Source organism: Rhinolophus sinicus, linkage group LG18, assembly GCF_036562045.2.
Source record: "Rhinolophus sinicus isolate RSC01 linkage group LG18, ASM3656204v1, whole genome shotgun sequence".
Classification (NCBI taxonomy): Eukaryota; Metazoa; Chordata; class Mammalia; order Chiroptera; family Rhinolophidae; genus Rhinolophus; species Rhinolophus sinicus.
Genome location: NC_133767.1, coordinates 2,401,246 through 2,428,588, shown reverse-complemented (window position 1 = coordinate 2,428,588; position 27,343 = coordinate 2,401,246). Strand labels below are relative to the sequence as shown.

The 27,343-nt window shown below is 39.3% G+C and overlaps 1 protein-coding gene across 4 annotated transcripts in view; it reads left to right on the top strand.

Moving 5' to 3' along the window:
* Positions 1-26,893, top strand: part of LOC109458211 (phospholipid-transporting ATPase ABCA3) — a 56,945-nt gene extending 30,052 nt beyond the window's left edge. For all 4 annotated transcript variants that reach the window (XM_019751672.2, XM_074322936.1, XM_074322934.1 and 1 more), the window contains 15 exons: positions 1,302-1,400; positions 5,416-5,587; positions 6,544-6,838; positions 11,662-11,908; positions 12,056-12,260; positions 14,405-14,627; positions 16,793-16,957; positions 18,678-18,865; positions 21,556-21,681; positions 21,932-22,126; positions 23,210-23,397; positions 23,887-24,057; positions 24,402-24,592; positions 25,779-25,852; positions 26,241-26,893. In XM_019751672.2, the coding sequence (XP_019607231.2) occupies positions 1,302-1,400; positions 5,416-5,587; positions 6,544-6,838; positions 11,662-11,908; positions 12,056-12,260; positions 14,405-14,627; positions 16,793-16,957; positions 18,678-18,865; positions 21,556-21,681; positions 21,932-22,126; positions 23,210-23,397; positions 23,887-24,057; positions 24,402-24,592; positions 25,779-25,852; positions 26,241-26,378 (2,677 nt within the window). In that variant the 3' untranslated portion in view covers positions 26,379-26,893. The remainder of the gene's footprint in view (positions 1-1,301; positions 1,401-5,415; positions 5,588-6,543; positions 6,839-11,661; positions 11,909-12,055; positions 12,261-14,404; positions 14,628-16,792; positions 16,958-18,677; positions 18,866-21,555; positions 21,682-21,931; positions 22,127-23,209; positions 23,398-23,886; positions 24,058-24,401; positions 24,593-25,778; positions 25,853-26,240) is intronic.
* Positions 26,894-27,343: the final 450 nt, after the last annotated feature.

The window sequence follows — 27,343 nt, the reverse complement described above, 5'->3', positions numbered from 1 at the left end:
TTTATATCAAAGATCAAGTTACAGTGGGGAGAAATCTGCTAAGGTAGATAGCCTTTATTTCCATTTGTTTCACAATAAGCATTGCAGTGAAGAATGAGCTACTAAGCGTTTTTCCCGTGGCTAACCAGAAATTATTATGGAACAAAACAAGATTGAAAATTCATCTAACAAAAAACCAACCTAATTCAAAAATAGGCAAAGGACCTGGATAGATGTTTCTCCAAAGAAGGTGTACAGATTGCCAGTAAGCACGTGAGAAGATAGTCAACATCACTATTCATTAGGGAAATGCAAATCAAAAACAAAAAATAACAAATGTTGGTGAGCATGTGGAGAAATTGGAACCCTGTGCGTTTCTGTTGGGAATGTAAAATGGTGCCGCCTCCGTGGAAAACAGTATGGCAGGTACTGAAAAAATTGAACATGGAAGTACCATAGGATCCAGCAATTCCACTTTATAGGAATATACCCAAAGTAATGGAAAGCAGAAACTTGAACAGATGTTTGTACACCAGTGTTCATAGCAGCGTTTTTCACAAAATCCAAAAGGTGGAAACAGCACAAATGTCTATTGAGTGAATGGATAAGCAACATGTATATCCACACATACAGCCTTAAAAAGGAATGAAATTCTGATACCTGCTACAACCTGGAAAGAGTTACGCGAAGTGAAGTAAGCCAGACACAAAAGGACAAATACTGTAGGCCTCCAACTTACATGAGGCATACAGAATGGGCTCTTCAGGAGACAGAAAGTAAAAGTGAAGTTGAGGGAAGGGAGGAATAGGAAATTACTGTTCAATAGGTACAGAATTTCACTTTATGATAGTAAGAAAGTTCTAGAAATGGGTGGTGGTGATGGTTGCACACCTCTGAACATGCTCAACGCTGCTTCAGCTGTACACTTAAAATGATGAAATGGAAAATTTAATGTTTTACATATTTTACCAGAATAAAAAATTTTATGAAAACAGAAGATTACAATTGGGAATAAAAGTAAGTATTGAATGGAGAAAAAATATAAGTACTCATATTTTTTTGAAATTCTATTTACTAGAAAATAAAATGAAAAGAGAAAAGAAAATGTATCTAGGGGCGGCCAGTTAGCTCAGTTGGTTAGAGCGCGGTGCTCTTAACAAATTTGCCAGTTTGATCCCCACATGAGCCGCTGTGAGCTGCGCCCTCCACAACTAGATTGAAACAACTACTTGACTTGGAGCTGATGGGTCCTGGAAAAACACACTTAAAAAAATGTATCTAAACTAGTGCTAGTACTTTTTTTCTTCCTCTTCTCTTTCCAGGTTTAATGATCTGTTTAATGATCTGAAACAAGACCAAAAAGAGCTGGGCATTGCCGCATTTGATGCTTCAATCACAACCATGGAAGAAGTCTTCCTTAAGTGAGTAATAATGACCTTACAAAACAAACTTCCACCACTAAAATTCTACGTCAACTAGAGAGCAAACCCCACCCTATTTGCGTTGGAATAAAGTCAGTTAAATATTTTTTTCAAATATGCTAATATTTTATGCTACTGTTTTCCACATATCTGTGGAGAATGTGTAAAAATTTTGAGCTTGGGCCTTGATGCATATGTCTTTTTGTGGTTTTAAGAGCTGGAAAAAAATTAATATTGATATCATCATAGGAAAAGTTCTAGTTCTAACTTGGAGTCTGTACTAGAAATGACTTTAAAATTTTGAACTAACCATGTTTTCATAATCTAATTTGTACATAATTTAATTTCTTTCTTGCACTGTGAAAAAGTTCAAAATGAAAATGCCAAGGGACTTCAGACTGTCATAGGCAAAGTCAGATGGTTAGCTGTCAAAAAGTTTCTCAGAATGTCCTTTTTCTGCCAAGGTTATGTCTAGACTTCATTCGCTCAGACTCAGGGGTTTAAATTAATATTTTCAGTATATCGAAGTTGACGGGGTAATTTATTCAGATGAATTAAGTTCACAAAAGATGGATGTATATAAATTAATAAGCCACATTGTTAATTTATGATAAATTATAAGAAGAATAATTTATAATAAGAAATGGCGTCTTGGCTATTCAATCAAATGTTCTCTTGTCTGTCTCTAGGCAAACTACATTAGGGAACAAAATTATAATGAGAAAGTTACTTTGTGATTACAATTAGAACAAGCTCCATAATGGCAGGGACCATGTCTGTTTGTTCACTGACTATACTTGGGGCTTCAAACAATGTCTGTCACATAATAGATACTCAAAAATGTTCTTAAATGAAAAATGGATGAATTAATATTATTTAAAACCATTGTCTCCACAACAGATGCTATATACTTGCTACTGGGAATGACAGGTTAAAACTTTGGACTGTGACATCTAACTTGTTTCTCCTCGGGGTTATCGTCAGTGTTTGCCTTTCTTACCATTTCTTTTTTTCTTTTTTCTTTTTTATTGCAGTAAAATACACATAACATAAAACTTACCATCTTGAACATACTTAAGTATACAGTTCAGTGGTGCTAAATACTTTCACTTTGCTGTGTAACCATCACCAGTATCCATCCCCATAACTATTTTCATCTTGTAAAATCAAAAATGTATATCTTTTATTAAATAACAATTCCCCATTCTCCCCTATCCTTAACCCTGACAACCACCATTATACTTTCTGTCTTCATGATTTTTACTACCGTAAGTACCATATATAAGTGAAGTCATACCGTGTTTCCTTGAAAAATAAGACGTAGCTGGACCATCAGCTCTAATGCATCTTTTGGAACAAAAATTAGTATAAGACCCAGTCTTATTTTACTATAATATAAGGTGGGTCTTATATAATGTAATATAATATAATATAATTTAATTTAATATAATACCGAGTATAATATAATATAATATAATATAGCATAATGTAATATAACATAATGCTGGGTCTTATATTACTTTTTGCTCCAAAAGACGCTTTAGAGCTGATGGTCCGGCTAGGTCTTACTTTCAGGGGAACAGTGTACAGTATTTGTCTTTTTGTCACTGACTTATTTCACTTAGCTTAATGCCCTGAAGGTTCATCCATGTTGTAGCATATTGCATAATTTTCTTCCTTTTTAACATTGAATAATATCTCATTGTATGTATATATTTTCCTCATTCATTCATCAATCAATGGACAGTTGGGTTGCTTTCACTTGTTAGCTACTGAGAATAACACTGCTAAGAACATGGGTGTACAAATACCTCATTGAGACCCTGCCTTCAGTTCTTTTTGGAATATACCCAGAATTGGAATTGCTGGATCATATGGTAATTCTATTTTTAATATTTGAGGAATGCCATACTGTTTTCCACGGTGGCTGTTCCATTTTACATTTCCACCCACAGTACCCAAAGTTTCCAATTTCTCCACATTCTCACCACTTGTTGTTTTTTCTTTAATTTTTGTTGTGGTAGCCATTGTCATGGGTGCAGTGGTTTCTCACTGTGGTTTTGATTTACATTTCCCTTGTGATTAGTGAGTGGGCATCATTTCACGTGCTCATTGGCCATTTGTATGTCTTCTCTGGAGAAATGTCTGTTTGAATCCTTTGCCCATTTTTGAATCAGGTTGTTTGGTTTTTGTAGTTGAGTTTTAGAAGTTCTCCATATATTCTTGATTTTAATCCCTTATCACCCATGTGATTGGCAAACACTTTCTCCCTTTCTGTGGGTTGCAGTTTTACTCTGTTGGTATTGGCTTGATGCACAAAAGTTTTAATTTTCACGAAGTCCAATTTGTCTATTTTTTCTTTTGTTACCTGTGCCTTTGGTATCATATCCAAGAAATCATTGCCAAATCCAATGTTATGAAGCTTTTGTCCACAAATCCTGCCATTTGTGACAACATGGATGAACCTGGAGGATATTATACTAAGTGAAATAAATATGCTAGATACAGAAGACAAATATTTCATAATCTCACTTGTATGCGGAATCTAAATAAGTTGAACTCAGAGAGAAGAATGGTGGTTACCAGGAGCTAGGTGTGGGGAGGGAATGGGAAATGTCAGATATAAGATGAATAACTTCTGGAGACATACAGGTGTCCACATATACAGTATGGTAACTACAGTTAATAATAATGTATTGTAAATTTGAAATTTGCTAAGAGAGTAGATTGCAAAAATATAAAGGTAACTACGTGAGGTGATGGATGTGTTAATTAGCTTGATTGTGACAATCATTTCACAACGTGTACGTAACGCGTATATCAAAATATCATGTTCTGTACCATAAATATATATATAATTTTGTCAGTAATACTTTAATAAAGCTGGGAAATAAAAAGAAAATAAATAGAAAACAAGTTACAAAGAAGTTAGATATAAACCCAAATATGTCAATAATTACTTTGCGTGTAAATGGGCTAAATACAGTTTGGATGTCACTTTTAAGAGAGGGTGTGTTTGTGCCTATTTATACATGTGTGTGGAAAATATCTCATCATGGTTGTTTCTAGGGAATAGGAGGTTTTTTTTCCTTTCACTAATTTATGTTTTCTGATGGTTTCCTAATGGAAATATATTACCAGTGAATAAAATATGAGAAAGATGACAGACAAAAATATTCATGATTATATTTTAAAGGCATAGTAGTCCTCAGAGCTTTTAGTATCAAACAAGCAAACATGCTACAGGGATATTTTAAAGCAGGTTTTTAAATATGTATTTGATATGTGGTTTTTAAGGGGTGCAGATGTAGTCACAGTTCAGAATGTATTGATGTTATTTTCCATACAAAAGCAAACCGGAAGGTATTTTTAAAATTTCGATAGTTCTGTGGCTTAGAAAAACTACACCTTTCAAATCATGTATTTTCTACCAAGTGTTTTACCACTTTGACTGGTGTAATTAATCTTTCCTGTGTCTCAATATATTCTGATATGTATTTTTTTCTATTATCCTACTTAGTGTTTTTCTCCTTAGGTTATAATTACTTGGCTGTATCTCTTTAGTTTTCTCAAGTATCTACACCCAAAGACTCAGCTTCAGACACAGGCAGTAGTGGGAAATGTAAGGACTCAAAAAAAATAAAAATGTCCCCATCATTTCATAAAATAAAGAGCATTTTAACCCTCAAAGGAGAGTTATTATCTTTGATTAAAGGTAAGTCCTTTACTTGGATAAGTTCAACTCAATGAAACATACAATATAGTACAACTGCTTATCTCATGGTAAAAGTTTCTCAGAACTGTTGAAACTGCTATGAATTGTTGTTAACCATCTGACTGCTTTATTGGGAGCCACTCTTATACGCTGCCTTGAAACAATACAGCTGACATGACAATAAGTGAGAAAAATCAAGGCGTCCTTGGAACCTTGTTTGACGTTCCCCAAATAAAGTAGACTGAGGCTGTAGTCAAAATGAAGTGTTTTGTGCTTTTTTGTGTGTATCTGTATATATAGGGTCTGTAAGCAGGCACATTCCCAAGTGGATATTCAGCCTATCGAGTCCGTTTCCTTCATGAGCCAAAAAATGAGACAAGACATGGGGCAGAATATGATTATGTCCAGAAGTTACCAGACATCAATTTTTTCCAGATTGAATGAAATTGCTACCATTACATTTAATACTGGGGTGAGCATATTTACTAAGAATTTAAGCCTTGTATGTTTGGCTTGGGTGTAAAATGCACACTTTGTTTAATATCTGAACTTAGAAGATGTTTGGAGTTTAGCCATAGACGACCCAGCCCGATAAGATTTCCTGATGCAGGAGAAATGGATTATAGATCAAGGTCACAACTTCTACTCTCACCATTGTTACTTTTCTGAATCACTTTGAAAAGTTCTAAGTTATTTTCTCATAAATTTTCCCTTTGTTCATATCTAAGACAAGATCCAAGAGTTATGACAGTTCTAATCAGATATTGTTTGATGAGATTGGGGACATTTTTTTCACTGTGAGTTTATAGGTTGTGTGTTGAAACTTAGCAAAGGATAACAAGTTTTACGGGATATTTCCTTTTTAAATGGAGAAATAGAAAGATTATGGTTTAATATTAAGTTAAAAAATGTAATTTTGTTTTTCTGATCAGAAATACTACAAGTATATTAATGAGTAAAATCATCTTGATAAAATTTGCCACATAGTTAGATGAGAAACCTGTGCTTAATTCTTTCCCTGGAATGTCTTGGCTGTAGGTGGTTTTTTGGCTAATTGCATCACTTTTCAGAGGATGGGTAAAGAGCCACGATACTATATTGTTGTGAGATGTAGCATGAAATTTTTATTTTGACCAGAATACAAAAAATGTTTCTCTAAGCTCTCATGGGGTAGACTGTTGGTTCCAAGATCTGAAGGTTGTCCTTTAGTCTATTGTATGGTCCATTCTAAAAACAGGTGACCTTACAGAAATAAAACTTTTCATACCATCTTGTTGTTTTCTTGGGTCCAATTCAAGGATATATTTGTATTATATGTGTATATCTTCTGCTACAAAAATTTGAAGCCTTTATCTTAATGGATTTCAATATAAATATCCTGCTTAAGTCACCAACAATTTTAATACTGTGTTTCTCTTCTCTTTTCAGTTTCCACTTTACTGCCAGCAATTTCGTTCCATGTTTATAAAGAGAGCGCTATTCAGTTGGCGCAACTGGAAGTTGGTGTTGCTACAGATATTGGTAACTTTGGCTGTCACTACGTATCTCTTAATAGATCAAACCTTAAAATCTGACATGCCCGCCAGAGATATGGATTTGAGTCAATATGGTCGAACAATTGTGCCTTACTCAGTTTCAGGAAATTCTGATTTGGCTCTGAAACTCATAAAGAACCTTAATATTTTTCTAAAGCTTCAGAATCAAGAACTTCGTAAAGTGCAAGGTAAGACCCATAGGAAAGAAAGAGACTGCTGCTATATGCAGACCTATTTGTATCACTTGCAAAGAAGGGACCTAACTGTGGTATTTAACTACCCATTTATTTCTTTTTCTGCTCATTACCAATATCTTAGAGGCAGCTAAATCAGGGGGGGGAAAATGTACACTTCAAGACAACTGGCCACAGAAGTTAATACTTAATGGAATGTCTTGGCTGTAGGTGGTCTTTTGGCTAATTGCATCACTTTTCAGAGGATGGGTAAAGAGCCATGATACTATATTGTTGTGAGATGTAGCATGGAATTTTTATTTTGACCAGAATACAAAAAATGTTCCTCTAAGCTCTCATGGGGTAGACTGTTCGTTCCAAGATCTGAAGGTTGTCCTTTAGCCTATTGTATGGGCCGTTCTAAAACCAGGTGACTGGTGGAAATGTAATGGCTGTGTGCAATGTCAGAGGGATAGCGGATGGGGGGAGAGGGGTTCACATAGTGTGAGGGATATAAATGATAAACGTCTAAGTATTGCTTTGTCTTGTGCACCTGAAACTAATACAATTTAAAAAATAATAAAATAAAAATAAAAATAAAAACAGGTGACTGGAAACTTAGTCGAGTGACTCCTGAGAACTAATTTTTTGAAGATAGCATAAATAACTAAATTTATTCAGTGCCTACCTTTGGTAAAAATTATATTGAGCACAGTTTTTTGCATTAATCTTTTCTAATGCTAAAAACAACTCTTTTACGTAACTTATTTGTCATCTATTGCTGTGTAATAAATTACCCCAAAGCCTAGTGGATGGAGAATTTGCATTTTTGGTGGAATAAACCCATTGTCCAACAAAAGCAACAAAAATACTTGGAAAACAACTTTTTAATATCGAACAATTTAGAGCACTGGAAATTAATCCAAGGCACAGAACAAGCTAAAAAGTGGCACTCAAAAAAAAAAAAAAAAAAATAGGTGGGGGGGGGGGCGGCCAGATGGCTTAACTGGTTAGAGCCTGAGCTCTGAATGACAGGGTTGCTGGTTCGATTCCCACATGGGCCAGTGAGCTGCGCCCTCCACAAGTAGATTGAAGACAATGAGCTACCATTGAGCTTCTGGAGGGACAGCCGGATGGATCAGTTGGTTAGAGCACAAGCTCTCAACAACAAGGTTGCTGGTTCAATTCCCACATGGGATGGTGGGCTGTGCCCCCTGCAACTAAAGATTGAAAACGGCAACTAGACTTGGAGCTGAGCTGTGCCCTCCACAACTAGATTGAAGGACAACGACTTGGAGCTGATGGGCCCTGGAGAAACACACTGTTCCCCAATATTCCCCAATTAAATTTAAAAAAAAACCTGAACCTCTATAAAAATAATAAGGTCTTGGCCTTTTAATTCAGGACTATTCCTATCACTCTCCCTCCCCAGATCAAGAGTGTAGTCTCCATGAAAAGTAAGTAGCCACACAGTTAACAGAGAGGACTGATCTTTTTAGAGCTCTGCTAAAAGCCCCATCCCTAGAACACTCTCAATACTTGGAAATAGCAGCTCCCTGAAAAACCTCCTGTCTGGGCATTGTTGCCCTTGGATTTGAATCAGGGCTCCGCTTTTGGGAAAAAGCCCATCCCCAGGATGTTACTAAACACAATAGCAGTCTGCTGGTAGTATCACCACCCGTTGGCTAAAGCTGTGATTTCCGATGGGTAAAACAAGAGCCTGGCCAAAAAATAATTTTAAAGAACTACCTGGATTTAACGTTGAAAAGTTCTGACATCCCTGGGGATCTGGAAGGCTCAGAATGGTACTGTACATGGCCAGAAATGACTGAGGAAAGGAGCAGGCCCGTCACTCATCGCTAGTTGATGCTGAGGCCTGTATGAGGGAGAAGTGAACGTTGAGGCTGACTTGGAAACTGCCTGAAATTTTGAGGTGTGCTCTCACACACAGATCCCCTTGGCAACGGTGGAAGACTTACTGGCTCTAGGCATTCAAAGAAGTCCTTCAGCTAATTACTATACTTACCCAGGGCTGCAAGTATAAAATAAAAGCCAGAACTTTTAAAAAGTCTATCAGAGAAATAAGTGGCTGTACTCTGTAGAGAATACAGTAGCTACAGAATTAGTCCACATATGTCACTAACAAAATGAGCAACAATAAAAAATAAGTAACAACAGACATGGGGTAGGGAAGGGAGTTCAGACACCACAGTTGTTACACTATTTATCTTAAATGTCCAGTTTTTAGCAACAACGGAAAGAGAAGGGAAAGAGTTATGGCCTAAATTATGTCCCTACAAAATTGAAGTCCTAACCCCCAGTACCTCAGAATGTGACTGTATTTGGATATAGGATCTTTAAAGAAGTAATGAAGTTAAATTAGGTCATTAGGGTGGGCACTTATCCAATGTAACTGGTGTCCTTATAAGAAGAGGAGATTAGGACACAGATATGCATACAGAGGGAAGACCATATGAGGACACAGGGAGAAAACAGTCCTCTACAAGCCAAGGAAAACGATCTCAGATGGAACCAACCCTGCCAACACTTTGATCTCAGATTTCTAGTCTCTAGAACTGTGAGAAAATAAATTTTTGGTGTTTAAGCCACCCAGTCTGTGATACTTTGTTTTGGCAACCCCAGAAAGCGAATCCAGAAAGAAACAGAAAAGTATGACTCATACATGGCGGGGAGGGGAGCAGCGGGAGAAGCCAGTAGAAAATGTGCTTGAGGGAGACCAGATGTTGAACTTAGTAGACAAAGACTTTAAATCAGCTGTTACAAGTATTTGCAAAGTACTAAAGGAAATACATTTAAAGAGTTAAAGGAAAGTATGGCAACTATGGATTTCTAATAAAGTATTAATAAAGAAATATAAATAATTTTTACAAAGTGGAAATTCTGTACTTGAAAAGCATAACTGAAATGAAAAGTTCACCAGAGGGGCTCAACGATGGATTGGCAGAAGAATGAATCAGCTAAGTTGAAGGTAGGTCAATAGAGATTATCCAATTCGTGGAACAGAAACTGTGTGTGTGTGTGTGTGTGTGTGTGTGTGTGTGTGTGTGTAACAGGGGCGAGGGAACAGCTTTTGAGACATGTGGGACAACATCATGCATACCAACATATGCATACTGGGAGTACCAGAGGCAAGGAGAGTGATAAAAGGACACAAAAATATTTTGAAAAAATAATGGCTGAAAATTTCCCAAATTTGATGAAAAATAATCTTGACATCCAAGAAGCTCAATAAACTCTGAAGTATGATAAACTCAAAAGATGTCCTCACTTAGACACCTAATAACTGAAATGGTGAAAGTCAAAAAAGAAGAGCAAATCTTGAAAGCAGAAGAGAAAAAGGACTTCCTGCATCACGGAATTATCAATAAGATTAACAGCTGACTTTTTGCCAGAAACCATGGAGGCCAGAAGACACGGGGGTGACCAAAGTGCTAAAATAAAAAACTGTCAATGAGTAAACACATTCCCAGATAAACACTGGGAGAATTTATTACCAGTAGACCTTCCCTGTAAGAAATACTAAAGGGATTTCTTCAGGCTGAAATGAAAGTACAGTAGACGGTAACTCTGATGCATACAAAGAAATCAGAGCACCGACGACAATAATTACATAGGTAAATATAAAAGACAGTATAGACATGTTTTAACTCTTATAACTGATTTAAAAGGCAACTGCATAAAACAATAATTACAAAACCGTTACACTATGTTTAACTAGATGTAATTTATACTATGATAATAGTACAACTGTGGGAGGAGGGAAGGGAGCTACATTAGAACACAATTTCTGTGCACTATGGGAAGTAAATCGGTATTCATCTGAACAGGATTATTTTAAATTAGGATTCATATTGTAATTCCCAGAGCAACCACTGCGAAAATAACTTTAAAAAATAGTAAAACAACAGCAACAAAGGAACTTAACTGGTACACTATAAAACATATATTTAACACAAAAAGGCAGTAGTGAAGAAACAGAAACAAAAAGGATGTAAGACAGAAAACAAATAGCAAAGTGGCAGACACAAAGCCTAGCAGCTCAGTAATTACATTAAATGTAAATGAAGTAAACTCTCCAAAAGGCAGAGGTTTTCAGACTGGGATTTTTAAAAATCCAACCTAAGTGGACACATTTCTAGGAGAAAGAACACCACAAATTGCCAAAACTCACAATAGCATCTAAAAGAATAAAATAGGAATAAGTTGAAGAAAAGAAGTGCAAGACTTGTACACTCAAAATTATAAAATAATTGCTGAAGGAAAGTAAAGTTCTAGATACATGGAGAGAGATTCCATGTCACAGATTGCTAGATATTGTTAGGATAGCAGTTCTTCCCAAATTGAATGTAATCCCTATCAAAATTCCAGACGACTTTTTTATCTCATAAATGGACTAAATACTAAATGTGTATGGAAGCCAATACTAAAATGTGTATGGAAATGCAAATGACCTAGAATAACCAAAACAATTTTGTAAAAAAATGACAGGCCATCTTTTAGACAAGAATAAAGCAAGAAGTTCTTACCACTTTTTTCCAGTTGTGGACAAATGGTGAGATTATTGTAGGGATTAATGATGGGGTAGAATTTTTGAGGAGAAAGGTAAAGATTTTATATCGCCCTTGTGAGAAGCTGGAAAAGGAAGAGATAACGGAAAAAAATTTTTGTCTTTCCTCACCACCATAAGTATTTGGCTGGTGCAAAGGTAATTGCGGTTTAAAAAGTTAAAAATAATTGCAAAAACTGCAATTACTTTCACACCAACGTAATAGGTGATTTATTCCATGTTGACTCACTGATACGTTTCTTTCTTCTAGGTAATGTAGCAAAGCACATAGTGGAAAGTCGAGAGTACCATTTCTTCTCCATTATCGCGCTTTCCATTGAGGTTGAGAACAACAAAACAGTAGTTACTATTTTGTTCAATAATGAGGCTTACCATTCAGCGGCAACGTCTCTGGCGGTGTTAGACAGTGTTCTCTTCATGTCCCTTTCTGGCCCCACGGCTTCCATCAAAGTCTCCAACAAGCCCCAGCCTCTCCATCATTATGGCTCTCACCTCGTGTATGTATGATTTTCCTTGTCCTGGAATTGAGCCTCACTAGATCCCCTGCAGTTTGGTCATATGCATTCAAAGTTGGCTACCGAAACCCTCATTTTCTACTTGGATTTCATCGTCGTCTCTTTCGTCTCTCATTCCATCTTCTGTAGACCTATGGAAGCATTACAGATAGTGGCGTGTTTGGCTTTCGGCATGGCGATTGTGTTCGCTGGCTTTGGCTTCCAGACAGTGATGGAGAGGACCACGAACGCGAAACACATCCAGTTTGTGAGTGGGGCCTGTGTGCTCACGTACTGGCTCTCGGCCTTGCTCTGTGACCTCATCTGCTTCTCCATCCTCTGCTGCTTATTCCTGGTGAGTGTTCGCTGACATTCCAAGAAGGCCCCATTCTCCTCTGTCACCCACAGGCAATTCCTATGCAGCTGATTGGACCCTAAGTAAAACTTGTAAAGAAATGCGAAACTCCTTTGGCTTATTATGCCGGAGAAGATTCTGTGGAAACCACATTGTGGCAGTGTTCTCCCTTGTAGTCTTCCAGTTGAAGAGCCCGTGTGTGAAGACTCGGAAAAGCAGAAGAAGGACCTTTTCTCATGAGTTGTTACCAGAGGTGCCGAGTGGTGAGGCCTCCCGCTCATACAGCCTGTGTGCCTCTCTTCGTGACCTCTAGATGTCCTATAGGACACATTTGAAAGCCCCACCTTCCCGAACATATAAAATTTATGTATTAGCTCCTGCTGTAAACTAGTCTGTGTTTTAGGCTTTGTGGATGAGCCTGGGGAAGGTAGACAAGGGCTCATCTCTTGATGAGCTTACGTTCTAATGAATATTAAAATGACCGGCCTCACCAAGGGTTGGGTCAGCTAAGTCAATATCGCTTTGGAGGCATGTCTCTCATAAGCCTTGAGATGCACTGTTTTCATCATTGAACAGCTGAATTCTAGAAATACGCGCAGCCACCCCCCACCCCCCCGCCCCAACCCAGCCATTATGCATTGGGCAGAGGTTACTTTGCGTCTCTCATCTTTTGCTATTTCCTCCTCATTCATGAACTTATGTTTAGGTAAAGAGCCAGGTAAGGATTCAGGTTTTTTTTTTGCTAAATAGCTAATCCATTGTTCTACACCTTTTTTTTTTTTTTTTGATAGCCCCCTGATTTGAAATGCCTTTTTCAATGTATATTTACCAACAGTATGCATTTAAGTGTATTTTGTATTCTTAATTCCGTGATGTTAATTATGGTAGTTTTATAATACATTTACTCATGTTTTTTGGATTGACTTTTCTTACCTCCCCCATTCATCATCTTCTGCAGGATTTCCTGGCTATCTTGATATGTTTTGTTTGTTGACATGTAATCTTTACAAATCAGCTTATCTAATTTCAAAAAAAAAAAAAAATCCTGTTGCTATTTCTATTTAGAGTGATTGGGGGAGAATTTATATTTTTATCATGTTGAGTCATACCATATCTAAAAATAGGGTATGTGTTTTCATGGATCCAAGTAGAAATTTAAATTTTCTTTGAAATAGACTCTAATTTGAGACATCCCTAAGCATTATAAGCCTTGGAACAAAGCTGCTCTTAGGTTACTTGCAATTTTTTTTCTGACTGCATTTATTCTTTTTATTTCATCCTCTTTTTGGAATAAAGAAAACAACTATAGTTGTAGCTGTGCAGGTTCTTTCACCTAAGATCACTGATTTCTTTTCACATACTTTCGTTAAACACTATTGCTTAAATATAAACTACTTCCAAGAGCATTACAGGGTTGTAATACGGGATACTCTTAGTTTAATCCTTCTTTTCATCTGTTGGTGGCTCTGTTAAATACTTTTGCTATTGTTCAAAAGGGACAACCTTGCTCTCTTTAGAGAAATTGTAATTACCAACTATTATTATAGGTATTTATTTCTGGAAAATTCTTTAATAGCTCTGGAGGTTCCCTTCTTCCTAATGTAGCCCCCTCTAAATGTGCGGCTTCCTGTCTAATTCTCCAGTGGAATAAGAAATCAATGACTAAGGAAGCCCCTGAGTTCCTGAGATAGATATCAGAGGGTTGGAGGTACCGAGTAGGGCCAGGAAGCAGTCTAAATGTGCGCGTAATGCAGAGGAGGTCACATAATGCTACAGCAGAAAAACAGTCTACTTCCGAGATCGTTGTTTTTCTGGGGAAATTTAAACTTGAGCTTCATGCAGACATATTATTTTGACTTCAATCCTGGGGCAAGGGGAGATAAAAAATAATACTGTTCCCAATGGAAAAAAAACAGAAAATGGAAGTCTAGTCCTTTGGTTCGTTCATCAAAGTCTTTTATTGAGGAAGAAGTGGTTTACTTCAGGCTCATATGCTGAAGTTTATTTTTAATGGGTAAACTGATTCGGGTACTGGATGGTCCTGCGCGCTCCTGCCCGGTGCGTGCTGTTTCCTCGTTCCGGCCTGACTTCCTGTGGCAGGCACCGCGCTCTTCACCTCGCCTTTCCCTCTGCCTCTGTCCCAGGGCGTGTTCAAATACTGCGAAGTGGACGACCTTGTGGAAGATTACCACTTCCTGGACACGATGATGATCTTTATGCTGTACGGCTGGTCTGTCGTCCCTCTCATGTACCTGGGGAGCTTCCTGTTTTCCAGCAGCGCTGCGGCCTTCGTGAAGCTCACCCTCTTTAACTACTTTTCAACTATTCTCAGCATCATCATTGACCTCATAACACAATACAACAACGGTAAGGACCGCACGCACTTTCCCCTTTCTCCCGGAAATGCGCGAAATAGACGGGGATGAAAGAGCTTGAGGATAAAAGTGGTCATTTTAAGCACTTACTTTCCAGGAATTTGAAAAACTATGCTTTTTTAGAAATCAATAAATATTAATATTTACTGAGTGGGTATGGGAGAGATGAAGGTTACGGGAGAGAGGAAAAGGGGAAGAGAAAAGAAGAGAGAGAAGCGACGCCCTAGGAAGGAGCTGGGCTGACTTAGTATAACTCTGCTTTCATGAAAGAAAAACTTAGAAGAGTACAAGATTGCAATACAATGTACAAGCCCTTCCCAGGCGTGGCCCTTCGGTTTTAAGTCTGAACAGCACTGACTTTGGAGCAAGGAGGGGAGACAGACAACTCCTGCCTAACTTAAAGAAGCGTCTCGTCCTTAAATCATTTTCCCTTCCTCTGAGGCCTGATTTTAGCAAGGATTCCAGGAGGAAGTTCTCCCCACCTCCCTTCTCTGATTTTGACATTTGAAGAGAGGCTGGCTGCTGGTCGTTATCACAAATAGCACTTGTTTGTCTTTAGAACATTCCTTTGTTGCATTTCTCCATAAACTTGAACGTTGAACCGTGTTAATCCATTCAGCTCTGCCTGGAGAGGCAGAACCCTACCAAAAGAGGCTTCCGGACTCCGACTTTCAACATGGGCCACACACCACGTCAACCATAACATGTGGATCCTGCACAGCTGTCTTATTTCGCACACGTCTCCAGGGAGCAGTAGTACACGGCATGAGGACGACCTGAGGCCTGCAGAGAGGGGTGAGGGCCATGCCGGCGTGGCGCCTTCGTGCTCGTTCCTGACTGTGTGACACTATCTGCAGATTCCACTAGCGGTCTGCCCTGTTACAGCCACGAGCCGCAGAAGGACGTGTGAGTCACAACACACCGCGTAGAACACCGTGGTACCATGAGAGCATCATGGAGCTGAATTTCCTGTAAGAAATGGAAGGACATACCATTCAGAAGGAATTCTGTTTGTGACGGGAGCACTGTCTATGTGGCTTGGAGGCAGATTCCCTCTCGCGCCCAGCAGCCCAATTTTGAGTGCACAGATGACATCCCGCTCAGTCAGCCACTGGTCTGTTTGGGCTCAAAGGAGCCCATCCCCCAGTGTGCCATATGCAGAGGGCACCACACCACAGCCCACCCAGCTCTGGCCTGATGGTCTTCAGAGTACATTGCTGTAAATTCTTTGTTGAGGACGTGAGATCCCACATGAGGCCTCAGGTCCACAGGAGCATCCTTGACAAGTGTTAGTGTAATGGCCACTTGAGTCCCAGCTTTCTGTGGCAGGGTGCAGCCAGCCTGGCCCTGCGCTTGGACAATATTTTCAAGTTGTAACGATGTTAAGTAGAGATAAGTTTTACTTTTTCCATCAGTTCGGTGCCAGAGAGAGCCTTTTATGCCGGACAGGGTCAACGGGACCAGAAACAAATTTCCAAAGTCACAATATTGAGTCCTCAGTTCCACACCCTCTCGATGTGAAACACCCATGTTTTTTAGTGAATATCACTGCAAAGTTCTTTTCTCTGACCGCTGCTCCGGCGTGCGGTAGCCAAAACCACACTGCCGTGACAGTCCCCTGTGTGCCTTCACCTCTCCATCTTGGTTTCTGTTCCTACTGATCCTCAGGCCATCTTTGACCCCCTCCTGGCAGTCGTGTTATGGTGGTCTGGACCTCATGCAGCCAGCTTCTCCTCAGACGGACTTACCCTCAGCCAGTCCAGCCAGCCCACATCCCTGTGCATGGAGCAGCACGACAGTGCCGATGTTCTGTGTCAGGCTTGTGCGACAGTGTCTGTAAAGCCTGCAGTCATGCACAGTCACGTCTGGGGCCTTCACGTCCACCCACCCCTCACTCACTGACCCCGAGCAACTTCCGGTCCTGCCAGTTCCCTTCGCGCTGAGTGCTCCTCTTTGGAACTCTGTAATTGACAATCCGTGCGACAGGCTGTCAAGGTGAACAAGCTCGGTGGCGGAATAACGGGTGATTTCTCAAAGATCATCCGCTGGATGGGCAATTCTCTGAGAATGGTTTACTCTTCTGGGGGAAATTTGCTGTCATGGGAATTTCATTGCTTTCTTATAATTGAAGTTAATCTATCATCTTTTAAATCACAGTCCTCGAGTTACCTGATCGCATCAAAACCTTCATAGGCAATGTGTTAATGACGCTTCCATCTTACAACTTTGCAATGAGTGTCAGCAGATTCTTTGATGACCGTGTGATAAAAAAGCTGTGCTCCCTGGAATTTCAAAACATCCATACAAACTGCAGTAAAACACGTGAGTATCTGAGGCTCCCCAGGTCCTTAAACACAACCTGTTTCTTTCCAGACTTCTACGTTTAAGCTTAGACTGTATGGCGGGTGACATGCTGTACAGGTTTGTAGCCCAGGAGCAAAAGGCTGTACCACACCGTCTAGGTGCGTGGTAGGCTGCGCCACCCAGGCTTGTATGAGTGCACTCTGGTGTTCACACAATGACAGTTCTCAGAATGTATCCTTGTCGTTAAGTGACACATAACTATAATTATGTCATGGGACAAATAGCGCTACACCGGCAGCCATTACAATATATCAGTGTATCAAGGTAACCCACCGTATACCTTAAACTTACACAATGTTACATGTCAGATTTATTCAATTAAAAAAAGTCACAATGAGGTAACACTCCACACCCACTGAGATAGCTGTAATCAAAAATGGAAAGTGTCAAAGGTTTGGTGAGGATGTGGAGACCTTCTTACCCTCATATATCGCTGGTAGGAATGTAAAAGCTTGGTGGTTTCTCAAAAAGCTAAACATGGAATTACCACATGACCCAGCAACCCCATGCCTGAGTGTATACCCAAAGGAATAGAAACAGGTATTTTAAAAGAACTTGTACACAAATGTTCATAGCAGCATTATTCAGAATAGCATGTGGAAGCAACACATGTCCATCCACAGATAAATGGATAAAAAATGTGGTCTGTCCATACAGTAGAATGTTACTCAGCAATAAAGAGAAATGAATGGCTAATACGCGCTCCAGCCTTGAAGATACTAGGCTCAGTGAACGAAGCCAGACACACAGGCCACTTATTGTACGATTCCACTTACACAAAATGTCCAAAATAGACAAATCCATAGAGACAGAAATTAGATTAGTGTTGCCAGCGGCTAGAAGAAGGGAGGTGGGAATCGTGACTGCATAGGAGATTCTGGGTTTTCTTTTGGGATGCTGAAAATGTTTGGGGTCTAGGCAGTGATGATGGCTGCACAACATTGTGAATGCATTTGGTGCCAGAGAATTGTACACTTTAAAAAGGTAAATTTTATGTGTATTTTATGGCAATAAAAATAAATTGCATTTCTGCACTTGGGTACAAATCAGTCAGGAAATGCAAGTCTTATAAAAAGAGTGATTTTATTACCTTCACATCTCAGAGATGCCTCCTATTTGCATATCCAGAATTTAGCTGTTTGTATTAGCTAATTTTCTCTGTAGTGAGGTCAAAAACTGTCAGCAATTGCCCACTTACCTTTAGACTATTTGTTGTTTTCTTACTTATGAGTATTGCTATTAATACCCTTTCCCTATTCCAAACTTTTTCCTATTCATAGAACGAAAATTTTTCTCACTCTGAAGGACTTTGAGGATATTCTGCATGGCCAACAATAATGGATATGCCATAGATACCTTCATTTTGCACACTTTATTAATTACTAAGCATTCTGCTCACAATTCTCGGCCTTTTTGAGAAATTTATTGAGTATGTAGTAAGGTGGTTTCCTATCAAAACTGGTAAAAAGTAGAGGGAAATCATTGGCAGGAAAACTTTTATAATAACCCTATAACCAAATAAGAGAGACAAATAAGATATTAAGACAGTTGCCTATTTTCTATATTGCGTACTTCTCTAACTTAAAATGCATTTTGAACCTATATTTCTTAACATTTGGTGTCATCTTAGACTTTGTATCCATTTTTAAAGTAAGGCTGTCTCTTTTATCATTCTCAGTTCTTGAGAACAACATCTATAGTTTTGGAGAACACGGGATTGCAAAGTTTTTGATTGCATTGGCTGCCCTGGGCTTATTTTATCTCCTCTTGCTTTTTTTTCTGGAGACTGCATTCTGGAGACTGAAAAACTTTGTCTTTCAAAAAATTATATTTAATGTGTACAACATATTCGTGAAAGGCAAGAAGGTGAGTGACTAACATCATAGACTTTTTTGTACAACTCACAGAACGCTCCGTGTTTGGCCAGAAGGTAAGAATTGACGGATCCCTACCTCTACTACTGGGTAAAGAAAATATCGTTTAGTTGTACTAAGATCTCACTGGGACCAATTTGAATCACAAGTCTTTCATCTTTGTTTGGGTTTTAGGTTGGCCCTGTGAGTCCTCTGCCAACAAGGAAAGAATCCGTTTGTAATGGCTTGGCTATGATGGAAAAGCATTGCCTTGTATATGTACTGTCTTTGGGATGTATTTGGTTGCGATTATGGAATTGCCTTCTTTATACAACTATGTAGGATGGTAGGGTGTCATGACCTTCACCAGTCAGATTATTAATTATTGTCATACATAGCTCTCATAATTTCACATAATCTCAAGAGTTTTGCCTAAGATTTTAAAAATTATTGCAGTGGTCCATTCGTTCAGTAATTGAGTCCCTACTGGTTTATACTTGAACTTCTCTTCAGGCAGAAAACCACTGCATCTGTCTCTTCATAACTTCTCTTCATTCCTCCTAATTCTGTTTCTGGATATTATTCCGGGGTGACTCTAGATCGTCTTCATAAATTTCTCTGAGTCTTCATGTCTCTAATATTTCAGAAAGGAGGAAATTAGAAAATATTTAAAACTGAATGAAAATGAAAACAACATATCAAAACTTGGGAGGCGCACCTAAAGTTGTGTTTTAATTGAAATTTATAGAATTAAATGCTTATATTAGAAATGAAGAAAGGTCTTGCGCAGGTCCATAATTGAAGCTTCTATCTCAAATTAGGAAAAGAAGAACAAAATAAACTCAGAGCAAGCAGCAGTTAAGTAAATAAAAATAAGAAATAAATGAACTACAAACAGAAACACAATGGAGAAAACTCAATGAATGCAACCCAAAACTCATTCTTTGAAAAATGATTATAACTGATAAGCTTCTAGCCAGGGTGACCATTAAATAGAGATGACACATACTAACCAATATGAAGGCAAAAGAAAAAGATAGCACTACAGATCCTACAGAAATAAAAGCCACCCTATGCTCATAAATTTAGCATTTTAGATGAAATAGAACAATTCCTAGAAAGGCACAAAGTACCAAAACTCAATTCAAGAATCAATAAAGAAGCAAATAGCCCTATTTCAATTGAAGATATTTTGTACATAGTTTAAAACATCCAAGAAAGAAAACTCCAAGCCTCGATAATTTCACTGACTTCTACCAAAAATCTAAAGAAATAGCATCAATTCTACACAATTTCTTCCAGAAACTAAAAGAGATGGGAGCATTTCCCAGTTCTCTTTATGAAGCCATCATTGCCCAGATGCCAAAACAAGAGAAGGTAGGAGAAACCAGTATCCCTTATGAGTACAAACACACAAATCCTCAACGAAATATTCACAGATAGAATCCAGGAATATTAGAAGGAATAATACACCGTGAACAAGTGGGGTTTATTCCATGAATGTAAAGCTAGTTTCATATTTGAGAATAAATATATGGTGATGGAAGGAGAACTGACTCTGGGTGGTGAACACACAGTGGGATTTATAGATGATGTAACACAGAATTGTACACCTGAAATCTATGTAATTTTACTAACAATTATCACCCCAATAAGTTAAAATATATATATATTTAAGAATAAATCAGTGTTGCCCACAGTATTAATAATCTCAAAGAAAAACCACATGTTCCTATCAGTTATTGCAAAAAAAGCATTTGACAGCATTTAACACACCCATTTACGATAGAAAACTGTTGGCAAACTAGGGAAAGAAAGGAACTACGTCAAACTGGTGAGTGGCATCTACTTATAAAGCCTACAACAATGATGGCAAAACGTTTTCCCCCTAAAATTGAAAACAGACCAAGGATGTTTACTCTTACTACTCCTTTACAACCAATTCTGAGATTGGAAAAGGAAAAAAGCACTTCCAGCAACTCTTCTCTCTTGATTAGTGTGTTTCCTCAGCTGAACATGTTCTCCTGCTCCACTCTTCCCAAGCTGCGACTGTTAAATGAGCACTCGATGTAAAAATAGGCGATTCAAATCAAACTTGGGCTCAAACAGTACAAATTGCTATTCACAAAACTTGTCATGGTGTTGTATTCACAAAACACGTCATGGTGTTCCATGCCAACACACCTTTCACTAAGTCCCCACTGCTGATGGCAGCCTTTCTTCTGTCCCCACCCTGCCTCCTTTCTCTCGGTAGAAATCTCTGTTTATTCTTCATGCTCAGCTCAGACTTCACCTCTACAGAGGCCTTGCATCAAAAAGCAAGAGTCCATTCTTCTCCTCACTTGGATTCCGTGGTCCTTGAACATATTTTAATTGTAACAAATCACACTAGACAATAATTAATAATGTCAGTATGGCTTTTGTTTTTCATGAAGTGTCCATGTAACTGACGAGAACACACTGCTTAATTCATGGCGGTAGAAAAACATGTTCATGCCTGTTGTTTCCAAAACTAAGCAAGTCAAGAATAAATGTGTGTGTCAGAGTTCAGGAAATTGGTAGGAAGGCTCTTGGAAATCAGTCAAACGTTTTGTGATATCTTTGAAACTGCTCCCTCAGGTCAGATTTCAAAATGCTGCCACTCAGTTTAAACCGGGCACCTAAAGTGTATTCACATCTGCGATCCTTGTCTTGAAAATACAGGCTACAGTGTCTGTCCAAGTCAGCGGGAAACATCAGGATGAAAATGTCGAAAATGAGAGGCAGGAAGTCCAGGCACAGCTTCTCACATTGAAGAATAACCCACTGCTTCTGAAAGAGCTTACAAAGGTAACGTCATTGGATGACCCACCTTGGCTCAGCTTCATCCCCGCCAGGAATGCACTGGTTCTCTTGGCTCTTTTGGTACAGTAACTATCTCAGGGCACTTCAGCGGGCCCTCTGTCTCTTCTGGCCACATAGAAAGATGAAAGGGAAAGCACTCTTGTGAAGCTGTCCACAGGTCTGAGGTCACAGGGGTTGTGGTGGACCCGTAATAAGTGCTCCAGTACATTGTGATTTTTTTTTTTCATTTTCTCAGATTTATTTTAAGTGTCCAGCTGTCAGGGCTATACAAAATATCTCCCTGGTAGTCAAAAAGTCGGAATGCTTCGGGTTACTTGGATTAAATGGAGCTGGAAAAACCAGTCTATTCAAGATATTGACTGGAGATGTAACCGCAACCTCTGGAAAGGTGTTCATTGATGGCATTAGCATCATTGAAAATGTCAGAAAGGTATTTCTGGTCCTAGTAACGGAGCTGGTACCCTAGCAGAGGAGGTTACCAGGCAAGTGGGTGGGGGACATGGAAGAGAAGCTGGAAGCATAGGTAGGTAGGTAGGTACATACGTCTGTACATAGATACATAGATAGGTAGATACATAGATACACAGATAGATACATAAATAGATACAAAGAGATATATTCTTTGCTCAAAAGGAACAGACCCCAGCAACAGTGATAGTCATGATAACATAGTTTGGGGAAATGCAAATACTCTTTCTGGCTGATACAAAGTATATCTGTAAATGGGTCAGAGTAGAAACAGGAAGTGCAGTAATTTCACTTCACCTGCTGTGATGTAATTAGAGTTTGATATAAAACAATGATTAGAAAAAATAGTTGTGAAAGATATTGAGAAGGTACAAGGTTTAGGCTTGATTTGGATGTGGACTGTAAGAAAAAGAAGGGAACCTAAAATATTGCACCGATTTCTATCTTGAGCCAGTTAATGGGTGAAGGTTCCATTCACCAAGATAGTCAGTACAGATGGTGAGTGTGCTTGGAGGAGCGCATGTTGCATTTGAAATGTCTGTGACGCATCCAAATGAGAGACTAGCCCATGGACAGTTGGAACCTATGCTAGTGAACTGACACAGAGATAGGAATTTGGGATTCATCTAAGTACAAGTGGATTTTACACTGTGGAAGTAGATGAGATAATCTCCTGGGAGTGTGATAATAGAAGAAAGATACGGGCTGACTCTTGAGGACTGTAAACGTTTCTAAGATATGGACAGAGAGAATAATTACGCAACTTCTAACAAAATCTACCTTGGGTACATAGTAATACACAACAGATATGTGTTGAAAATTCCAGTTAGGGATGTTAGTATTACATTTCACTACAGTGGGTTTCAGCGGTAAAGATTCTTTAGACTAGAAAGGAAATAATCTTTGCGGGGAGCCCTGTGGTTATCAAACCTTCTTAGCAGCATGGGTTAGAAACCTTTCCGTTTTCTGTCTCATCCACGGGAACTGTATGCTCAGTGGAATAGCTGACTTGGATCCATTGCTTACGATTACCACCTTGATTCAGGTTTGGTCGAGAATTGGCTATTGTCCTCAGTCTGACCCCGTGCTGGGCCACATGACAGGTCGGGAACTGCTGATCATGTACGCCAGGCTGCGGGGCGTCCCTGAGCCCCACATTTACGAGTATGTGGAAATCTTTTTGCATTCAGTGCACCTGGAACCCCATGCAGACAAGTTTATGTACACCTACAGGTGAGATGTGTTGCTGTGGCACTTACTAAGCTGTCGACCTGTGTGTCTGCTGTTTGGAATGAATCCTGGCGAGCTCAGCATGGCCCCTCTGTGACGCAGAGGCGCAGTGGCTGTGAAATAGCCTGGGACGTCCTCTCCTGGCTCCAATGCCAGAAACAAGGCAGATCCCACTTCTTTGAAATTAACCCTTGGCAGACATGAGCCTTTGCACTTCAACAAAGAGCACCTTTGTCCCTACCTCCCTGTGGGTCTTCAGCTCCCCCAAACAGACATGTTTCACCAATAATGAGGTCAAATAAATCACCAAAAAACGTCATTTCAATGGCAATGAGTTGACACATACACCCGGACTTGGGCCTGCCATTTTATGATTCAGATCAAGTCAGCATTCTGGATGTAGGAGCTAATTCTGTCCTGTGAACTGACGGTGTGTGGACCCTTATTTTTCTCTTTCTCCTCCACTCTCTTTCTCCTTCTTTGGTGATAAAGCGGAGAAAACAAACGTAGATTGACTACTGCTGCTGCCCTAATGGGAAAGTCCTCAATTGTCTTCCTGGATGAGCCATCTCTTGGCATGGACCTCATGGCCAGGCGCCTGCTCTGGGACACAGTTACGTTGATGTGTAAAACTGGCAAGGCCATCATCATAACTTCCCACAGGTATGGCCCGTTGGGCGGTTTGGTGGAAAGTTAGAAGGGTATAGAAGGGAATGAGCTGGAATCAGGAATATAAGTCAGTGAACTTGTCTAAGTATACGAGCTACTGAGTTCTGCAATACAGAATTAACAGAAGATAGGAGGTAAGGGAACTGCTCCTATTGTGGACTTTGAAACCAACTGCTTTGAATTTGAAAATCTCTTCCCAAATATGGTCTTAGTGGTGATCCTATGCAATACCAAGCTTTCCTACTGCAAAGAGTACCGTGTAGTCCTCGCTCTGTGTTGAAATACCGCCCTTGCCCTCCGAAGGGGGGGTCTCTTCAGCTTTCTCTCCTGTCCCCCAGCATGGAAGAATGTGAGGCTCTCTGTACCAGGCTGGCCATCATGGTGAAGGGCAGATTCAATTGCCTGGGCAGCCCTCGGCACCTGAAGAATAAGTTTAGTGACACGTACACTCTGACAGCAAAGATTAAGACGGATAAGGATGAAGATCACCTGGAGAAGTTCAAAGAATTCATTGCAAGCACCTTTCCAGGTAATTCTGGTAGGGCTGAGTTGTGACAATTGTGTTAAATCATGTATGTCATGAAAATAAATGAAGGAGAGCTACACAACGCAACATGGATGAGTCTTAACAATAGGAGTGAAAGAAGCCAGATAAAAGTAATACATACGGTGTGATGGCGTTTATATGAAGTACAAAGAAGGCAAAACCAAACTGTAGTATTTAGGGTTCCATACTTAGGTAATGAACCTATGAAGAATAACGTAAATGCTTCCTATGAAAATCGAGATAGTGGTTGTCTTTAAGAGGCAGGGAGTGAGTCTTGGTCGTGGCACATAGTAGGGGACTTTTAAAATGCTGGGTGTCAGTTACATGTTTGTTAATTTTATTATAATTCACTAAGCTGTACATGTATGTTCCATATACTTTTTATATGTTTGATATATTTCTCAATTTTGAAAGTTTTACTTACTCATGGAGGCGATTTAGACTCATTACGAAAGAAAATCATTTACTATCGTTGACAGGTAACTTATTTATTTTAAGTATTTTAACCGCAATTAATTCAATTTGCAGTAATCTCCAACTGTGTGATAATAAATATAAACACATCCTACCAATTAGGAAGGGCTACACTATCATTGCTACTACGTTTTCAAAAGCTGCAATAGCTCATTGCTCCAGTGAATGCCTTCACATTTGTGTTATATATATACATGAATTTTCTCTTTTGTTTAGAATGAAGGTTGCCTAGTCATGAGAACAGTGTAGAGATCCTAACACACACACACACATGCACACACGCACAACTGGAAAAAGAAACCACACCCAAATTTCATGAGCATAGTTTCATAACATGTTTGGAAACAGAGTTCTATAGAACAGGATTTGTGTGTGTCAGGTTTGGCAAAATGAGCAAGGGAACTAGCAATTTTTCCATGCCCAAAAGTGATGATGCTGCCTTCTGCAATTTTTACAAACTACAGGCAATAAGACCGTACTTCACATGGAAGTAAATCTATTGAACTACTTAAAATCACACATACTAAAAAGAATGGGCTTTGGGATTGTCATCTTTTATATTAACTGCATATGTTCTCTCTTCCATTGGTGTGGACAATTGGAATGGGCATTCCTGGGGAATTTCATAAAGCTCAATCAAATGCAGGGCCCTCTCTGTTACTCACCTGTCAAAAATCTTCCCTTTCTTACGTAGGTAGCATCATAACCCAGGAGCATCAAGGCATTATCGACTATCACATTCCCAAAAAGGAAATCTGCTGGGGAAAGGTGATTAGCGAAATCATACCCTTCTAACATTCTGTGTTACGATAGGAAGGATAGAAAACATTGGGATCCAGGCATGTGGAATGGGAGCCTGACATTGTCAGAGAAGGAGAACCTTTTGGTTACTTTTCAAAGGCCCCGGGAGTTTAATTGAGACTTCTGACCCTAAATTCTATTTTTCCGTACCTATCAAGAGAATAGGGATGGAAAACTCCCTCTTCTTCACTCTGTTTTTCAACCATCTTCTCCTTAGACTTTTTCTCACTTCCCCCTTCTGTATATTTTTGTCCATAATCATAAACCCAGCAGGAGTTGGGGAATGATTGGGAGGGGAAAGGTTCACCTGGGGAGATACTGCAGTGGTAACAGTGCCATGTTTTTTCTGTTAAAGGTGTTTAGTGTTTTGGAGGAAGCTAAAGCATTATTCAATTTAGAAGACTATTCCGTCAGTCAGATAACGCTGGAACAAGTCTTCCTGACCATTGCCAATATCGATAAAATGGAAAGTGGTCAACAAATAAAGCTATGAGATTCCCCAGTGACCTTGATGTCTTTCTTCAACAGCTGCCGGCTACTGAATACATAGAGACACCTCTCTCTCCTCTTCTCCTTGTCTTTTCCTTCTTTTTCCTCCTCTTCCTCTTTTCCTTTCCCTCTTCCTTATGTTTCTTCTCCCTTTTCTCCCTTTCTCTCTCTCTCTCTGTGCACAAATTGAACCCCCAAAGAAGAAAATTTGTAATCTTTGGAGATTAAGTGACCTGTTGTCAAGAACTGAACTGTGAAGGGTCTGACCCTACTACTAAGTTATCAAGTTAACTTACCACAGTTCCATGAATACTGGCAGAAGACATTGGAGTCCTGAGTCAAAGACACAGGACTTGACTACAGCAATAGCAGCAGTCAGATCATATTTGTGCCAGTTCCCCAACTCCTAATTTTCACAAAGACAGCCCGCCAGGTAATGCCTGTACATTCAGTGGGTTGAGTTATAAGCAAGGAACGTGAGCTTATGGAACCCACATCTTTTATAACGGGCAGTAAATAAACCTTCCCTACCTTTTCTCTGGAAAGAAACATTCTTGTTATACTGAATAGTAAGTAAATCATATGGTATTTGTCTTTCGCTGTGCGACTTATTTCACTTAGCACACTATCCTCTAGCAGCTCTGCTGAACCAGAATCTCTGGGAATGGGGTCCATCGTCTGCTGTTTTCATGAGTTTGAGAACCTCTGCTCTACGCAGCAAGCAATGTCCCAGTTTTTTGCTCTTATACTGAACTTCCAAAAGCTGTCCCACGTGATACAGACTTTGACCTCTGGATATATTTGCCCCTCAGGAGTCAGGTTTCTCTTTTTTCCTCCGTCATCTGAGCTGGATGAGAATGGATATCTTTGTTCGGCCTACAGAAGGTTCATCCATGCTGCAGCATGTGTCAGTATTTCATTCTTTTTCATTGCTGAACAGTAAGTCCTCTGTTATATGGACACAGCACG